General features: G+C 35.1%; 1 protein-coding gene across 1 annotated transcript in view; it reads right to left on the bottom strand.

Annotated features, from left to right (window-relative positions):
* The window catches only part of LOC145319483 (uncharacterized), a 231,080-nt gene that overhangs the window by 131,039 nt on the left and 79,406 nt on the right, over positions 1 to 20,635 (bottom strand). The window contains exons 6-9 of the mRNA XM_080161628.1: positions 16,710 to 16,903; positions 7,518 to 7,637; positions 6,846 to 6,944; positions 6,208 to 6,393 (exon numbers count right to left, since the gene is read on the bottom strand). Of these exons, the coding sequence (XP_080017754.1) occupies positions 6,208 to 6,393; positions 6,846 to 6,944; positions 7,518 to 7,637; positions 16,710 to 16,903 (599 nt within the window). The remainder of the gene's footprint in view (positions 1 to 6,207; positions 6,394 to 6,845; positions 6,945 to 7,517; positions 7,638 to 16,709; positions 16,904 to 20,635) is intronic.

Here is a 20,635-nt window from a genome sequence, read left to right as displayed (position 1 = left end):
TGTCATTGTTTATATATCTAGAAGAAAAGACAATAAAAGCACTTTTATGCCAACATAAAAATAACATTTAAGATCTAATAAAAGCAGGAAAAATTCCTCGCAGATTTTTGCAATCAGGAAATCATAAATTTGCAAACTTTTTATGATAAGTATTATTTTAAATTAATTATTTTTTCTGCATTTATGTCCTTTTTAAATAATACTTTAAGGATTGAATTTTAAGATTTAAAACCTTTAATTATCAATAAGCTAAAGAGTCTACAATCAGATAGACTTGGTATGAAAGGTATAAAACACGTACCAAAAAAAGCTTGCTGAAAATTTTAAATTAAAAGTTTTTTCCAGTATGGCTTTGAAACCGATCAATATCAATGGATATAAACGGATCATAACTGGTTCTCAGCCATACTGAAAATTATGTTTGGCATTTATTGAGGACAACAATCTATGAATAAGTGATATCAGTTTTGTTAGCCAGGGCCTTTGGCCTCCCATAGCTAACAATTATGGCTATAAAATTATAATTTTTAATTTTGATAAAGTTGCGGAAAGCTATCTATGAACTCAATTTTCAACGTTAATAGATGACAAACCTATTAATTTTTAATTTAAAAAAATCTTAAACATAAAACAACGATGGGGACTTTTTATGTTTTTCTCATAACCCTGTTTTTTTGAAATTGCAAAAAAAAATAAAAAATGCTGTTGTCTTTTATATTTGAGCATTTTTTCGCATTAAAATTTTTGTTATTTTTTTCCGTCTGACATAAATTAGTTTAAACATTTTGTATCTTTTAAACTGCTATTATAAAATCAAATATTTAAAAGGATTTGACACTGGTTAGACATTACACGAATATAAGAAAAATCTTTAGTTTATAGGATATCTTATTTTTATAACTGAAGACGTTAACTGGCTGAGAAAAGATACTTTATAATATGAAACATAAATCCGATTGCCTCTTATGGACATCATTTTCTTGTTTTTTTTTAACAGATGAAAAAAGAAAAGAAAAATCCTTGAATAAAAAGAATTGCTTCATTAATAATTACTTGTTTTGTCAAATAAAAATATTCAAAACAATTGTGTTTCCCGCAAAAAAGTTGCAAAATTTGTAACAGCGGCGAAGCTAATCAATATTATGGGTATGTATGTTAGTCCTTCAGAGAGAATTACATGTTTATCATTATAATAAAGTAAAAGGATGTTTGTTTCTTTGTTTGTTAGATTGTACCGAAGGATCTCGTTAACAGCTCAACCAATCGGGTTCTCCTCAACAGGGTAGCTTCTCATAGGTCCCGGGAAGGTTTATAACCATTTTGGGGTACCACCACCCTCCCAAGAGAAATCGCCCCTAGAAAAAAATTGCCCCCCCCCCCCTCTAGAGGCCTCATTTTACCAATTTTAAACAATTGCCAAAATTAATTACACTTTTATTTACTTGAATAGTTTATGTTAGTTTTACTTGCTGCATTGCATAGTTGTCCTTGTAAATAAAAAATTATGTTTGAAATAAATCAACATAACAAACAATGATTTGGATTACATTGCTTTGTCAAATTTGTCAGGGAGGAAGGGGCCATTGGGCATATAACGTTCTTTTATTCGTTGACCCTAAAGATATGAGGACTTTAATTTCATTTTATTTGGGTATACAACTAGTAGTTGCAGTGTCTAAAGATTTTCACCTATAATCCTAACATCAAAACTTTGTCAACTTTCTATCATGATCAATGTGCTATTATTCAAAAAGTATAGCATATATATAAAGTTTATAACCGACATACAACCATAACGAATTATAGAGTAATTTTGCATCCAAATTGATAGACAGCAAACAACATGTTATACATTGTCTTTTATGAAAGTGTACATTTTGTAATCAGGGATTGAACAATGGTAGATAAATAAATTCACACTACAATTTGTCCAAAATTTTTTGAAAAGTAAAAGAGGCATAATTTTATATATTACAGGCTCGTTAAAGTGCCTTTAAAAAATTATAGGCCAATACAAAGATTCATTAACAATAGCTGTATACATTTTGATTGACTAATGGTAGGCCAGTATAACGTCAATTTTGAAAGGCACTATAAAAATCTTTTAAAATGTTGTATTTAATGTCCTATTCCTACATCCCTGAAGGTTTTGCAGTTTTATTGAATAAGCTTTCATTAATCTTTTCTTGTTCCTATTGCAGTTTTGACAAATGCAAAACAAGGACAACACTATTCATAATAGCTGAGCATTTTGTTCATGCAAAAAATAAGGTTGCAGTCATCTGAAATCATGGTCAAGCCACCCTAAAAATTGACGATTGAAGCAGCTTATGTGCCTAATAAAAAATGACGTCATACAAAACAAATGACCATTGATTAGCCAGTATACATTGTAATTGACCAATGGTAAATATTTTACTGGCCTATCATTGGTCATTTGTATTGTATGACGTCACTTTTTTCCAGACAATATAAGCTGCTTCTTGGCGACTACTGACATCAATTTTAAAATGGACAGTTTCCTTATTTCTGACAATTGCAGCATGCTGTAGTACAATAAGCTGAAAAGAACAATGATTTTGACTAGCAGAAAGGATAATGGCAAAAATAATTCTTTAGAAGATTGTCAAGGAAAAGTAAGTAGCTACACTTCACAAAAAAAATATAAAAGCTTTGATTAATGCTCTAGAAGTATCATGTTATTATGTTGAAGTTTTTGTAAGATTTTTAAAATGAACCTAATAAACATGGATCAACTCTTGTATTTGATAATAAGCAGTGTTGAAGGAACGCCTACACTATATATGAAATGTATGTACATCCCCAATGATGATAAACAATATTACCCCTTCTTTAGATTAAAATTATAGGTTAAAAGTTAAAAACTAACCAAATTATAAGTACCCAAGGCATTTAAGCAAATGAAAAAGATAACACAGTTGTCAAACTTTGGGTACAAGTGAAATTTCTCATCCAATATCCCCTCCCTCCCTAGCCTACACTAGAGAAATCAACTTTGTTGATATTCTAAAAACTAACTTTTTAAATTAATATTGTAACTGCAAAAAAGAGAAAAAATGATAACCTCGCTAAAAAATATTTATCCTTTGATTTTATTTCTATTTTTAAATGATAAATGTTTGTTAATTAATTTAACTACTCTATACAAAACAACTCTTTATTCTTTGGGAAAGTGTTCATATGATAAAAAAAAGTTTAATTTATGCTTCAAAAGTATGTTTCTCAAAAATTTCATATACGGTAACCAGCTACGTTATAAGTAGGATTTTACTGTCTGTTTGACCGTCATACGAGATTTAATAAGCAAAAGCGTCTGTATAGACTAGACTTCTAAAGTTCCAACGCAATTATAAAACAAAAGTATAATATTTATATTATTCTGTTAACATTATTTGTTGTAATGGGATAACACATCTCAAAAGTTAATCAATAGAGAAGCTACTTTTTGTTCTTCACAATACGACTTTTTATAGGGAAAATTGATGTTGGCGTCACATACGTAAAGACAAACATTCTCAAACTATAGAGTAGATCCGCTATTGAAACAAATATTCAAATATCAATCCTTATAATAAATTAACAGGATGTTTGTCTACCTGTTTGTCTGTCTGCTTGTCTGTCTGATTGTCTGTCTGTTTGTCTGTCTGCTTGTCTGTCTGTGTGTCTGTATGTTTGTCTGTATCGAAGGATCGGGCTAACCACTAAACCGACATGGTTCTTCTTACAGGGTAGCTTCTACGAGTTCCCGGGAAGGTTTATAACTATTTTGGGGGAGGGTACCAACATTGTCTCACGATAAATAGCCATAGAAAAAAATAATTAACCCCTCAATTTTTTTTCTTTAAAAAATCTGAATTAAAAATTGGGTTGTCGAATTGAACTCACCCCTCCTCAAGTGTCCCTAGAGGCCTTTAGAGACGTAGCCGCTAGTTTCATGTTATAACATTAATATTTTCAAAACTTATATGACACATCAATTGTTTTATAAGCAAAATTACATAAGTGAGAAATATTGAAATCAAGGAATTTTAAAAAAGTTAAATTCTCATACAATTACTGAACAAATACATTTCAGCAAAGAATAAAAAAGTTTGAGGAAGTGGATATGTTTTGTTTGAGTAGTGGGGCCGGGTGATAGTGCACAAATAAACCAGCAAAAAAATACAAGGAAAATCCGCGAATTACTTCACCTATGAATTATTCCTTTTTGTGGATATTAGTCGTTTTTGCTCTTATCTCTAGTGGATATGTATTTTAAAGCGTTTAAAGCTTCCCTGTAAAGTTCTAACCATTTAATATTAACAAAATTCCCTTTCTACTTTGTGATATAGAGAATCTTAAATATAGTCTAAAATCATATCTTTGAAAAGATTATAATTTTGAAGATGAAAAAATTGAATTTAGCATTTCAAATAGTATATCTAAGATAATAATAAAAGAATATAATTATCTTTTTATGTTGCTGGATCCAAAGAACACCCTGTGTATACTTTACAGTGGTATCTTTGTTCCTTGAAATCATTAACACCTTCACAATTTAATTTTGTCTGGCGAGGATTATCATAGATGGATAGGGAACTAGGTAGGGAGGGGACATTGGGCTGCTCATTTCACTAGTCCCCAAAGTTTTATTGAATGTATTCGTATTCGTTGGCTCAAAAACTTTGGGGGCTTTTGATTGGTTGTTTCATTAAGTTAAGTGTCCACACGTTTCAACTACTAATTGTACATAAGTCGTAGTTTTGTATAACATCTCGGGGATGTATGTACATAACTTTACCGGCCAGTGTCTTATCCCTTTATATCTCTGGGTTTATGATAGATGGACAGAGGATTAGATTTGAAATAAATAGATAGGTTGAATAATTAACACGTTTGCCATAAATGGATTTAGAACACGTGGATATTGTGACAGGGAAATCTAAATATACATTCATAATAGAATGATAGATGATGGATCAATAAATAAAAAATTAGCACCTACAAAAATAAGACAAACTGATAGAAACCGAGATAGATTGATAGATAGATGGATAAATTGATAGATAGATCGACAGAAAATAGATGGATAGATAGTCCATAATATATAAATGGATATAAGAATGCATATATAGTTGGAAGAATAAATAGATAGATGGATATTATTTGTAAAAGTATGTTGAGTAAAAAAACATTTTATTCCGCTTGTAAAATTGAGAAGGCTGTTTAAACCTTTTACAACTTACCATTTTTGCTAGTACAGCTACTCTTTAACTTATGTGAACTTCCGTTAAAAGTAGCAAGTGACATAATATTTAATGAACTTATGTATTATATAATTTACAAAAACGTTTTAAAATAAATTTTCAATACATGAAAAAATAAATGGATGTAAACCTTATTTTGTGTCTCTATTTTGAACTAGTGGTATAACCTTGGGGGGGGGGGGGGGGTTAGACCCTATAATAAAATTTCGTTTTAAAATAAAAATTAATAAAAATTTGGGGAGGGGGCATTTTATTCTAGGGGTGATTTCCCTTGAAAGGGTTGTGGTACTCTCCCCTCAAACAGGTATAAACCTTGCATAGAACCCATAAGAAGCTACATTGTAAAATTAAGATACAGACAAACATACCTGTAAATTTTTAGCTTATTATCTTTGTGTTACTTTATAGACGACTGTTCTTGTTTTTATCATGAAGATGGTCTTTTAAATTTACTCATTATCATGACCAAGTTAAATGTAATTATAGAGTTATTTTAGAGTATTTTTATACATTCGTTTCAAAAAGTCTTGATAGGGTACTAAATATTTTTTACATTTAAATTAAGTTAAACAAAACTTTTTCTTACTCAATGTTTACTTTAAATAGTAAAAAAAAAATTTGTAAAACATTTTTTGAAACTATCATTCTAATATATCTCAAAAAGTGCACATTGAAAAAATGCGTGCATGCATTTGATGTAATTCTCAAGTAATATGCACGCTTAAATGCTGCAAACTTTTTGAGAGTTTGATTTTCAATTGCTAAATTATTTAGCTATTATGACTCTGAATAGTGAATATTTTAAAATAATTGTAGTAGGGTTGCTGTGCTTGCTTAGACTTTTGAGGGAAAGCGTCAGATCTTTTTACTACCTTATAAAACCTTAAAATTTATTAACTTCCAAATATCTAATAGAATTTTCTATCTATCCATTTCCTACCTCACATTGTTGTTCATTAATTGTGGTACACTGTTGTTCATCTACAGTCGTACACTGTTCCTCGTAAACAGTGGTACAAGATTCCTCGTTAACAGTCGTACATTCTTGCCTGGTACTGGTCGTACACTCCTCGCTTACTTCGGTAGTACATTCGTTCTCGTATTTTGTTTCACATTTTTGTTCTGTAGCAACAGATTTTTTAAGTTTTTAGTTAAAAAAGTAAAAAATACATGATATCCTAATTTATGAAGTAGTAAGTTTTTTGTTTGTTTAAAGCTTAAAATTAACTACTCAACTGATTGATTGAGTTCTCCGTTTAAGTAAGGCTTACCATAAGTCTAGGAATTTTTTAGGCTGATTCATTTTTTTGTTTTAAGTCTTGTAATAGTTTTGGGCCATTTGTATGCCACTTTCTTACCCCTTTGGCACAGTATTTGGTCAAACTTTTGCTGAACAATTTGCATCTACTTAATAATTCACTTGGTCTGTCAGTATGCCTATAATCCTCTAGAATTTTGTATTTAAAAGCTATGCTACTAAGAATCTCATTCTTGCTAAAATTCAATAGACAAATAAAATTTATAAATACATAATGTTTCCAATAAACCAGCAAATTGCAACTTTAAAATCTTTCCTGTGGAGCTAGAGCAATCATTTTCAGTGACAGTATCATACACAGTCGTACACTGCTGCTCATTTACTGTCGTACACTCTTGCTCATTCACATTTGTACACTCCTAAAAAATTATTCATTAGTATTGCTGCACATTATTGTACACTATTGCTTATTCATATTTGTACACTCCTAAAAACATGTTTTGTTTGTATTATACACTATAGTACCATTTTGTTTATTCACGTTTGTACACTCCTATAAATAATTTTAGTATTATTGTACATATTGCACACTCCTAAATATCATGTAGTAGTAGTATTGTACACCCTTGCTTATTACCATTTGTACACTCCTAAACATCATGTATTAGTAGTATTGTACACTATTGTAGATTTTGGCTAATTAACATTTGTACACTCCTAAAATAATTTATGAGTAGTAATGTACAATTTTGTACACTATTGCTTATTCAAATTTGTACACTCTTAAAAATAATTTATTAGTATTACTGTATACACTGCTGTTACACTATTGAACACTCTTGCTTATTCACATTTGTACGCTTGTATAGTATTAATATTAGTAGTATTGTACACTATTTTACACTCTTTTTCATTCATATTTGTACACTCATAGAATTTATGTTTTAGTAATATTGTCCACAATTGTACACTTTTGCTCATAATTATTCTACCTGTTCATTTACAGTGGTGCATTCTTGTTCATATTTAGTCATGTACTCCGTCTCACATTTTTGTTCTTGTTCAGTTGTACACTCTTGCTCGGTTACTGTGTTGTACACTGTCTCACAGATCTATATAAAAAAGTATATTATTTCCTTAGAGAGAAAATGGACAATGGGCTGTTTATTACACTAGTCCCCAAAGTTTTAAATTAACGTATTCTTATTCGTTGGCTTATAAACTTGTCTCAACCATGACACTTTGGTTGAGCTTGACTTCCGAATTAGCGGGAAGTTCACGAGATCAGTTGGCGAACATACAAACCCCCAATACCAGGAACCATCAAGTTTCAACAGCAGGTTTGAATATAGATTTATTGATGAAATTATTTCAAAGACCTGAAATTACAATATCAATTAGTTCATAATTCCAGTTATTTATAACCACGTAATCTTATTTGCTTTTTAAAAATCATTTTTCTCTACGGTAAAAATCTTTGGAAACTTTGGCTTTAAAGGAAAATTATTTGGTTTAATAAATCATTGTTAAATGCAAAAATAAAGGCACATAAAAATTACTAAAACATATATTAATCATAATTAAGTTTTATGCTTAGCTGGCTAAAGCCTTTTTAAAACTACATATAATCGTCCTATACACCATTCTTCCTTATGAAATTAACAAATTCTACCTGAAGCTCTTATGGTTTCAAATCCCTGATATACTAGGGTCGTTCACACAATATGAGACCAATGATAGGCCCAATTTTGTTCTCCGCAATCTTCACACTCTCATATCTCATTCAAAAGTAAGGAACGTGCGCATCATAATAAACAAAACAATCCATGCCGCGCCACATTATGAAGGGAAAGCCATAAAAAGACGACATTTGCGCTTAGTTTTAGGTTTAATGATAAGGAATTAATTTCGTACTTGATAAACACAAAGCTTCCTTGAAAAGAGGTTAAGACACACCCCCCGTTTGAAAGTCAAATTAACTTCCTTAACGAGATTCAAGGTTTTTTTGCGCTGAGCACTAGCAACATTTCTCACTAAACTCAACTCACCATAATCACATGAGAATGGCCACATCCCGAAAACGTGACAATTTTGCTCCTAACTAAATGAAACCCCGTGAAATGCATACACAATATATACTCCTCACTAGGACTCATAATACCTCACATTTTAGGATAGAAGGATGGGGATTGGTTTGTACCATACAACATTCCATGCACATGACAATCACAAGATCACATACACAAATCCTAAAATAGATAATCCTATTAATCATGATGTTGTAAATATAACAACTATACTAAATAATAATCATTTCATAATCAATAGGTAATAAATCATTATTAATAAATCAATAAGTACCTACGAAATCAGGTTGAAATGTAAATGTAAACAATAATGGTAAAAAAATAAAACGAAATAAATCTTAGACAAGAAAATTAAGATTTATAGGTACTTAAAACTAAATTTGTTAAGCATCAAAAAGAGTAGTAAGAAAAAATTTTTCAAAATCCTTGGGCAGAAAGTTTTTCAAACCTAATGAATAAGAACTGTAATATCTTAATCAACAATAAAACTTTTTAATACTTAAAGAATAGCAAAATAATAATATCTTCGTTAGAATTTTCATTGAAATTATGAAAAAATACCAATTTTTCTTTGTAAAAAAAAATGAGACTTTAAATATGAATTTTCAATCATTCCTTGATCTGAATAAAAATGTTTTACTTGATTGAAATTCATATATTATTTTTAAAAAAATCTGCTAAAAAAATACTTGATTTTTTCTTAGAATAAATATCGAATCACGCAACCTCGACACATTTATTCCTTTTTGTTAAACTTTTCAGGTAAGTTTTAAAATGAATTGTACTTTTGAAAAGAACTTAGACTCAATAAAATTAAATTTGAGCATATGAAATAGAAGATATTTAATCGCATTTCCTTTGATTCTTATTTTAGGCATAAAAATAGGCATATGAAAAATGTGGCTTTTTACTAAAAAAAATCTCAATTTCCATAAAATAAGAATCAATTATTAATCATAATTTTTAACAACTGCCTGACTGATACAGCATGTTCTTCTAGGGGAGATTTATCTGTCAGTCTGAACAAGACTCTTGCAGTCTTTCTCCCATCCTCAATTCTCGTCACTCGGCCCATCCTCAAACATCTCATCAGGGGATTGGTACTCGTAACCAGAACTATATCTCCGTCAGCTAGTGGCTCCGCCATCTCATCCTTCCACTTGGACATCCGTAATATCTTCGGTAGGATCTCCTGGCGGTAGGCAGTCCAAAACTGGGCAGACAAATCTTCCAACAACTTCAACCTGGAGGAAATTTGGTCCCCCGGTTTCATCGCCACATTGCACAACGGCTGGCGGTCAACATTTCCCAGCAGCTGGCCAGGGGTGATCAGCCGCCAATTCTCCACGTCGTTCGCAGCTTCTATCGTCAATGGTCTGCTATTCATCAACTTGCTGACCTCCGCCAACAGCACCAGGAGCTCGTTGAAATTAACAGAACTATTCACCAACTTCTTGGACAGCAATCTCTTGGTTAATCCCACCATTTTCTCAGCCTGCCCAATATAATGGTGGGCTCGGGCCGGGATCTGAGACCAAGAAAACTCTACCTGGCTGCCCAACTTCTGCTCTAAAACCTTGCGAGCACCGGATAATTGTGTGCCCATGTCGCTTACTATGATCTTCGGCAGACAATGAACAGCTTCCAACTTGCGCAGGGACAACAGGATACTGCTGGTATCATACTTTTCCAAGGCATCTAACCACAACGCCCCTGAGAATCTGCAGACCACCACGAACACCCACACCTTCTTCGTTGCTGTCTGACTCCTCGTTTTGGCGGCAGCTCTCCTCGTAACCAACGACCCATCAGGTCGACTTGCACAGCTTCAAAAGGCCTGCTCGGGACCAACTTGTCAGGTAACACCTCTTTCATGGTAGCACGACATTCCTTAGCCCTCTCAACACTGCAGGGCCAACATTTCTTCACTTCCATGATGGCCAACCTCCTTGCCTTCACAATCCAGCACCAACGGCGGCTCTCAGCTAAAGTTCCACGGACACCAGAGTGAAGCTCAACATGCGCTTCTCTCATAAAAACAGCAGCTAACCAATTACCAGGCTCCAAAATTATTAAACCTGGCATGTCTTCAAATATCATTTTACGGCCGCCAGTAATGGCATCAATGACTGGCTGTCCACGACCAACCATTTTAAGAATCCTCATCTCCCTGGTCACATAATTTCCTCCGGGACCAACGACAGGCCAGGACAATGATACTTCATGCACTAATGGATTTAATGACGCATAATTGCCTTTAGCGTCATTTATCCACTCATCCTCTTGGCTTCGTGACACAATGAAAAGTTCCGCCGCCGCCATAAAATTGTACAAAGACGGCTTGTACACAGAATCTGCGGCAGCTACATGACTACCAGCGGCTGTAGTCTTACCTTCTTGTCTGCTCTTTAGCTTCTTCAACCAGGTGTTCGCAACTTGCAGGACAGCTGCCATAATACGTTTGGCCTGTCCAAATGATCTCCTGTGCTTAAACCTAAAGACATCTTCAGCGGCTTCTCCGGCAACTTTCATTGAACATAACTTAACCATCTTGGTATTCAACTCCTCTGGGGGTAAAACCTGCTTGACTTCTTCGGCAGTTTTCACCGGCCACGCACTTTCATCCTGGCGCAACCATTCTGGGCCCAATCTGTACCTGGAACCTGGTCCCAAATCTGATACCTTGCAGGTGCTTCTGGTGCCCAAATCTGCAACGTTGTGCGTCCCCGGGACCCACCTCCAGTCATCCTTGTTGGTTGCAGATTGAATTTCTCCAATACGATGAGAATTAAATGTGTTCAGCATAGCACTGTTGGAAACTATTTGTGATAAAACACACGATGAATCAGTAAAGTACATCACTCTGATAATATCAAAGGGCAGGGCATCTCTGACGGACTTTGCCAACCTTGTGGACATTTGGCATCCCATCAACTCAAGGCGTGGAATTGACTCACACTTGACCGGCGCAACTCTTGACTTAGTGGCTAGCAGAAACGTTTCAAATCCCTGTCTAGTTGGCCACCTCAAATATGCATTAGATGCATAAGCCTCTGATGACCCATCCGAAAACATCATCAAGGATGGAAGGCCAGTTGGTTCATCCGGAACCACACAACGGTCAAACTCCAATTTAGCGACCTCAGCTCTGTCCTCCAGCGACTGAACAAGTTCATCCCGTAGACTTTTTGGAATGAAATCTTGCCAGCCCAAATTCAGCAAACATGTTTTCCGCAGGACAAGTTTAATTCTCAACAGAATAGGGCTGCAAAGCCCGATCGGGTCGAAGGTTTGGGCGGCGAACCTGTGGACCATCTTCTTTGTCAGATTCTCGTCCAAGGCGTCCTGGAGGTTGTACAAATCAGCATCCTCTTTCACCTTCCTTCCCTTGACTTTACCATCTTGGTTGACTCTTGTGGCGATGGACAACACATCGGTGGCTGGCTTCCATATCAGCCCGAGAACCTTGGTAGGCTGGCAATCATCTCCAGAATAAATGACTTGTTTGAAGGAAAAACTACCTTTGCCGATAATCCTGTCGGCCTCTTTCATCATCTCCTTGGCTTCTGGCTTCGATCCTGCTCCCGAAATAACGTCATCTATGAAGCTGTGCTTCTCAAGCTTGACTGCAACTGGAATCTGAGGTAACTTGAATTCCTCATCTGGGTAGGTAGGTATTTGTGGCTCCTTCCATAATTCAGGTTTGGCAACAATTTCACTACCGTTTATTTGTCCCTCTCCATACATCTCCTTGACCTCTGCTTCACTCTTTCCGCCGAACAGGCGGGACGTCAACTTCAGGGCTGTAACTGCCAAATTTCCCGCAGCTAACTCGCCGAAATTCACAACTTTGGTCAGGTAAATTTCAAGTGGACCATCTGGCGTCGGGGAAAATAAAACTCTCTTCATCTGGCTGTCGAACTCTGTGGCCAGGATGGAGTTATAAAACTTGGAGATATCCGCGGTTATACCAACCTTATAACCGCGGAAAAGCATCAAATGATAAAAAATCTTCTGCATTGGCGGCGGGCCTCCCAGCATTATGTTATTAAAACTGGTACCCTTGAACGTCAGAGAACTATTTGCACACAATCGCATGGGTGTGGAACTTGAATCCTCCTTGAAAGCAACCACTATTGATGAACAAGACTTAGGTCCTTCATACTGCAATTCTTCAGGCGTGGCTTTTTGAAAAACGCCTCTTCTTATGGCGTCGTTGAATACCTCCACATACATTCCATAGGTACCTTCCTTGACCATCCTGGCACGATCCTTTTCAGCAATTTTGCGGGCTAAACTCTCATTGTAGGGTAGAGTGTGAGGATCTTCAATATAAGCATATTGACCTGTCCACTTGTTGGACTGCAAGTCTAGTGTTAAACCTGCCTCAATTATCCTCTGCCTCTCACGCTGGTCCCAGGTAGTGCCGTCGGCCATAGCCTTGCACTCTTGACAAGCAGTACATCCTGGACAAAGTGCCTGCGGCTGTATGCCAAACGATTCAGACGTCAGAAAGTCTGGCAAAGTGCCTCCACTGACACTGACAGCCTTATAAGCTGACTTTTGATCTCCAGCTCCACCATCAGCACTCGTACAGATAAAACCACTACCAAAAATGGTTCGCCACAACATAGACTGGCCCACTTTCTGGTAGGTTGAAGGAAACACGTCAGGATGTGTATTTCCAATGATGATATCTAAGCCTCCACTAATATATGTAAACCTTTCTGGCGGCATTTTAAATATCTCGGCGGCAGTTTCGGAGTGGACCGAGCGCATCTCGTTGGCCCCGCCGAGGGTAGGCATGACAGCTGCCTCAAACTCCCTCAGATTGCCGTCCCTATCCTTCAAATAAAACACAACATTGCGGCAGGAAGACTCACTACCATCAGCTACAGAAATAGTTGTATATCTGCCGGTAGATTTCAGCTTCAACTTGTTGGATAACTTCTCAGACACAAGTGGCAAATTTGCCCCGGAGTCAAACATTACCGTGGCGTGGCAGGTGCCGCCGCCAGGTGCTACAACAGGAACTAACTGAAGTAAGAAGGTACAGGGGCTGGGTGCAGAACTTGACTTGTAAACTGTATTCACACCAGCACTAGCCTCATGGAGTAACCTGGAATGGTATCTGTCGCAATTATTAGTACCACAAACACCAAGCTTATCCGATTTATTACATTTGTCAGCAGTATGGCCGTCACATAAGCAAAGTTCACATAATTTCTTCTGCTGGACAACTTTCTTTCGGTCAACCACGTCCATCTTCTTAAACGTGAGGCAACGGAAAATCGGGTGTTTCTCCTTGCAGCTCTCCACAGGACATGCACTGTTCCACTTGGAAGCCTTGTCCTTTCCAGCCTTTCCATTCTTATTGTCGTTGCGGCCAGATACTTGCGCGGCGGCAGCTCTGTCACGATTTCTCTTGCCGGCGCCACTGTCATAGGACATATCACCGGCCAACATGGCACCCCTGGTCCTCTCCAGCAGTTCTACAATCTTCGGGATGTTTGGTTGGTTCATGCTACCTAGTTCCATCATAATTTTGTCTCTCAAATTTTCAGGGCACTTGTCTTTAAAAATATGAATAAGAGTTAGGTGGTTGTAATCCTTAGCTGCAGAACCAACGATGGCTTCTACCTCCTGCATCATGCTCTTGAAGGTAGCAATTGCGCTAACCACGTCCACAGGTTTATCCACAGGTTTCATCTTGTTCAACTTAGTTAAAATCCTCATGAACCGGCGAGTGTTTGATAAAAACATCTGGTCAAGAAACGCCCATTGTTCATTGTGATCTCTAATCGCTGACACTTGCTTGCGTAGTTCCGGGTTGGTTATCACCTTCTCCATACACAACATCAGACTTAACCTCTGGTCAGCAAATCCATAACCAGAGCATAGATCCTTAAAGACCTGTTTAAAGTTTGGGTAATCCGTGTCAGTACCGTCGAACGACGGCAACAAACTGTTGTCCCAGCGCCCATACTGCGGGTTGGAACTCCGAATATCCACAGCAGACATACTTCTGGAGAGCATGGCAGGTGTCCCACTCTCATCCAGATTAGATGAACGACGTTCCATCTCTCTAAGCCTTCGGTACATATCACGTACTTCTTGGCGCAACTCCACGGAAATTTTAAGCACTCCCATGTCCATCTTCACCTTCTCAATGACGTCAAGGTTCCTGGCGACAGTGCTTGACCTCGCGTCATCTGAATCATTGTCAAGCCAGTACAGAATTTTTGTACACTGCTCCAACGACGCATAAACTTTATCTGCAACAGTTTTCTGCTCACTAGCTTCATCCAAATCACGCTTAAACTCGCGCAGCTCACTAGTCTCCATGGCAGGTTTTAGACTTTTTATTAGGTCAGATTGGTCCTTGACCTCACTAAAAATGTCACGAATTGATTTTACAGTCACATTTTCACATGAACTAAAACTTTGGCAGGCTTTTAGATTGTCATAAAACACTTTTAACTGTTCATCAAAAACTTCTAGCCTTTCACTGCCAATAGCGATAGCTCGCTCAATTTTCTGCTTTTTGGTTAGTGGCATATTGATTCACTAGGTACTTATTTCACAGAAAAATTGTCACAGTTTATTGCATCAATAATTCACTGGATGCTATTGATCTCTTGATGAATGCTAACGCCTATTCATCAGATACTTTGAAATTGTCTCAACCATGACACTTTGGTTGAGCTTGACTTCCGAATTAGCGGGAAGTTCACGAGATCAGTTGGCGAACATACAAACCCCCAATACCAGGAACCATCAAGTTTCAACAGCAGGTTTGAATATAGATTTATTGATGAAATTATTTCAAAGACCTGAAATTACAATATCAATTAGTTCATAATTCCAGTTATTTATAACCACGTAATCTTATTTGCTTTTTAAAAATCATTTTTCTCTACGGTAAAAATCTTTGGAAACTTTGGCTATAAAGGAAAATTATTTGGTTTAATAAATCATTGTTAAATGCAAAAATAAAGGCACATAAAAATTACTAAAACATATATTAATCATAATTAAGTTTTATGCTTAGCTGGCTAAAGCCTTTTTAAAACTACATATAATCGTCCTATACACCATTCTTCCTTATGAAATTAACAAATTCTACCTGAAGCTCTTATGGTTTCAAATCCCTGATATACTAGGGTCGTTCACACAATATGAGACCAATGATAGGCCCAATTTTGTTCTCCGCAATCTTCACACTCTCATATCTCATTCAAAAGTAAGGAACGTGCGCATCATAATAAACAAAACAATCCATGCCGCGCCACATTATGAAGGGAAAGCCATAAAAAGACGACATTTGCGCTTAGTTTTAGGTTTAATGATAAGGAATTAATTTCGTACTTGATAAACACAAAGCTTCCTCGAAAAGAGGTTAAGACAAAACTTTAGGAACTTTGGTGAATTTTGATTGGTTAATTATTTAAGTTAAGGTTGCAAACAGTTTAACCACTAATTTCAACTACATAAGGGATAATTTGGTGTATCATCATTGAGGATGTACATCAATTTATCGGCTATTGCCTTATCCCTTTAGATCCCTGTTAATTCCTGACATATTAATTTTTCAGAACTTTCAGAGGTAAATTTGTATTTTCCCAAATTTTTTCATCATAAATATATTCATTCATACTTTTCAAGAAACTGAAAGGGATACCAAACATTGGAATATCGTGGACCAATGTAGTAGTTTTTAAGATCTTATTAGACTATACACTTACAGACAAACAAACAAATTTCTTTTGAATATAAAAAGGTATCAGGTTAAAACAGCTGACGGCTTTATTGCATGACTTTTGGGTGGAAATCCTTGCTGTGTTAGACTTTTACTAAAATTAGATGTATGATCCAAAATTTATAGATTAAAATTATCGGTTGGAAAGTTTAGACACTAGTAGTCTGGAACCAATTAATTACGAATTAAAGAAAAGTACCCAAAGTTATTTAGACAACGAATAAGATAATATGGTTACAAAACTTTGGGTACCAGTGTCCAATGTGGCAATGTCCCCCGCCCCATCCCCCCAAATCTGGATCTAAAATCATCATGTCATTCCACACAAAAAAACTAACCTGTTCGTTTTGAGTGGTACACTCTTGTTTCTGAACAGTATTGCACTGTTCCTCCCTGACAGTTGTACACTCAGTGGGAGCAGCACCTGACCCTCCTGTACACTCATCCTCAAACACAGTCTCATACTGAGTCTCACACTTCTCCTCATTAATGGTCACACATGTCTCCTCATTTGGGGCAGAACAGTCCTGTTTTTGACGGATTTATTTTCATCAATAATCTATCTATTCGAAATTTGATTTTAAATTTGTTAAAGCTTTCATGATGTTAATGTATGTTTTTTAAACAAAAGATAAAAATCATCTTATCTTAATATTAATGTTTGAAATTGCAATATCTGACAAATTGTCGTACATTTGAGCAGAATTAATATCTCTTTAAATCTAATTATTACTAATTTGACCTGGTTTTGAAATATTATCTAGTTATTTATTGGAAGATGATTAAAGTCCCTCCACAAATCATGACGTCATATGATAGTATAGCCGATGACAGGCCAGAATACACTGTAATTAACCAATGGTAAAATTTATGATTGCCTCTCATTGGCTATTCTATCTTATGACGTCATAATTCGTGGAGGGACTTTAATCATCTTCTATTTATTGCATTATATTATAAACAGCTTTCTGTGGATATTGAAATAAAAAAATAAAAGACTAAAATCAGTTTTGTTAGCCCCTTATGGCCGAGATTTACATGAATTGTATAATTTTTATTTTAATATTTGTAGAAAATTGCCTGTAATTTGATGCTATTATGGCTGAGAATTGGTTCTAATTCACCTGATATTAATTGGTTTCGAGGCCATACTGGATAAATAATTTTAAAACTATTACATTATTCTGTAAACTATTCTTTTCCAATCTTTTCCTTATTATATATCTAGTTAATATATCCTTTATTATCTTGTCAGTAAATCAAGTTTTTTTCTTGATTAAAAAATAGTTGGGTTGGTGTTGAGAAAAATGCTTCACAGCGAAGGAAATTACTTATCAGATAATTTTCTTGGCGTAAAATGTATGAGATTAAAATCAGATAACTGGATACTATACGTCAAGTTTTAAAAATGCTTTGTTTCCTAGATTTTTTTAAATGGGAAATTATATATACGAATTATTGTAATTTTTATATTAATAATAACAATGTTGAGTATTAGTAGTTGTGCTAAGGGATAAGTCAATGGATGATAAATTGATGTATATCCTTAATGAAGATACACTAGATAAGCCCTTCTGTAGAATACAATTAATTGTTGAACTCAACAAAATGAACATACCAATCAAAATTCATGTCCCAAAGGTTGTTAAGCTAACCAATAAGAAAACTTTATTATAAGACTAGTGTAATAAATAGGGATCGGAAGCCTCACGTAAGCCGCGTGTAAGCCTCAGTGAAATCGTGATTTTATCACAATAAAATTCAGCTGGATGTATAAAACGGCTCTTTAGCAGACAATCCTTCTTTCTGAAATTTTTTTTTTCTGCTCACAAGCAGGTTTAAAACTGAGGCTTATGCGCGGCTTACGTGAGGCTTCCGATCCCTGGTAATAAACTTCCCAATGTCCCCTCCCTCCCTGAGTTATGCTACTAAAATTAGTTAATTAATGCAAGGGAAGTTGTTGATTAATTAACAAACTGCAGCTTAAAAATTTCAAGTTACTTAAGTCGGTGTCTGTTTTGGTATAATTACTCTGAAAAATCAGAAGAATGTATAATAGCAAAAATGTGGAAAAATAACTTATTATAAATTAAGTAAATATAATGTTAAAGACACCTGTACATTATCATACCCATGACTGAAGCGTAACGCGTATCGTCTCCGTTCATAGTTTGTTAGGTAGTGGGTTCGAATCTCGCAACAATCCAAAACCTTATATTAGATGTTCATAGTTGTAACTTCTAATGCTATATAGGGGTAGGGGGTAATGCCCTGGCACCAAAAAATATTAAGGTTGTGCAACCAAAGGGTTGGTTATCTGCAATAGCTTGTTACTTTGGACCTTGTATAAAAAAAAACCTATTTTTGTTCGTAAAAATATTCAACCTTACAGCTGATTGTCTGTAAAGATTGTAGCGCTCATTTTTCACGGGTAGAACACAAAAAGTATAATCTTAGTCTCAGTAGACACTTCCGTTCTGTGTTTTAAAGTGTCCATACTATTCCACCAAAAATACATTTCAGCATTTGTAATAAAAGACGTTTTGACAAAATTTATTAAGACATTAAAGTTTTTTTTTAAGTGGTATAAGTAGCTCAGCTAAAACAAGATAACATTATTCAGAAAGTAATAAACATCATAAAATATTATTCTGACAATTAGAACAATAACTTTAAGAATGTTCTAATCCCTCTAAAGTTCAAAAAAATGTATGAAAGCCGTCAACAAATAAGAAAGTTATGTACCAATTTGGTCCTTCACCAACTAAATTTTGGTTATTTTGTGTTTGTTCTTTTCATGTGGTAGAGGTAGACTTATCTTTACCACACCTTGTTTAACCATACATGCTAAATATTTATATTAGGGATAGACACGATATTGCTTTTAGGTTTTAATTTCTTACTTATTTCTCCCATTTCAATATAATTAAATTAGGCATGTTAGAATTGTCGATTTATAACTTGGCATGGTGATTCCTGTAGTAGTTAGGTACGATCTAGACAGCGTAGCAACTCTATTATGGGTACCAAAATGTTCTTACGTCTTAACGTTTTTCATGTATATTTTTAAGTTATAGAATTATCCTATTCATCTGATTTTTGGAATATAGATTCCTACGACAATGTTAAAAGAAATGTTTAGGTTTTTGTCATTCTTGTTTATTCAGAATTCAGAATTTTAAAAATAATCATTTTTTTCTAAATGAGAACAAAATTTGTTCCTTTATTATAAAATGCAAGAAACTTAATACTGAATCATTTATATACTAAATAACTATAAGTTGCTTCAGTGATTCAAGTATGGAATTTATTGTTGTCCAACTAATCCGAGATCAAAATGTCTTTTTCCAGTGGACTTAAAGAACTATAGAATACTACATGGCTTGAAATAAATAAGACGATTTTTACAAGCTTAAATTTATTTTTGTCCCACCCCTACTATTGGCTATGTGTTGAGCCTAATAAACCTATTAAGGTAATCAATCAATCAACTCCGCTCACCACAAAAACAAATAACAATAATTTCAAAACAAATTAGATACAATATTACTTAGGGCTGGACAGCAGCTTTTTTTCTCCATGCGAACCGAAGCCGCCAGTGACACAACACATGAACATAAGTCGCCGAATTTTTCGAATATCGAAAGAAATATCAACCAAATATTTCTTAAATTTAAATGAGACCAACCGTTTAGAAACCCACAGTCCAATTCACAGCTGCTTTTATGGAATAATTTACAACCATGCAGAGATTTCATAGCATATGCAGCAGCAGCTAACTGACCAAGATTTTGCGGTTGCTGAGCCCTGTAATTGATATTGCTACTTCAAATTTCCAATATACCCACTTTGAATTTGACCATAATTCTAAATTAAAACTATTTGTTTAAAGCAAAGATTTTATACAAACACAGAATGTAGACGTTTTTCCATGTTTAAAACGTAAGGTAAAATAGACAAAATCAATTCTGTCTTAAAATGCTTCTAGCGGCTACGCCTCTAGAGGCCTCTAGGGGCACGTACAATATTTTCTTTTCAATCTATGTTAAAATCTGCTGTTTACTAAAAAAAATCCGGCTCCTAATATTTATATTTTATTTTTGGCGATTTCTCTTTAGAGGGTAGTTGTGGCCTCCTCCATATATATTTAAACCTTCCCAGGACCTCTGAGAAGTTACCATGTACAGGAGAATCATATCAGTTCAGGGGTTAGCGAGATCCTTCGGTACATACATACAAACAGGGATCCTTTTACTTTATCATA

Source organism: Acartia tonsa, chromosome 5 (assembly GCF_053477335.1).
Source record: "Acartia tonsa isolate MP-2025a chromosome 5, ASM5347733v1, whole genome shotgun sequence".
Classification (NCBI taxonomy): domain Eukaryota; kingdom Metazoa; phylum Arthropoda; class Copepoda; order Calanoida; family Acartiidae; genus Acartia; species Acartia tonsa.
Note: the sequence above shows the minus strand (reverse complement) of the source record. Positions and strands in the feature narration are given on the sequence as shown.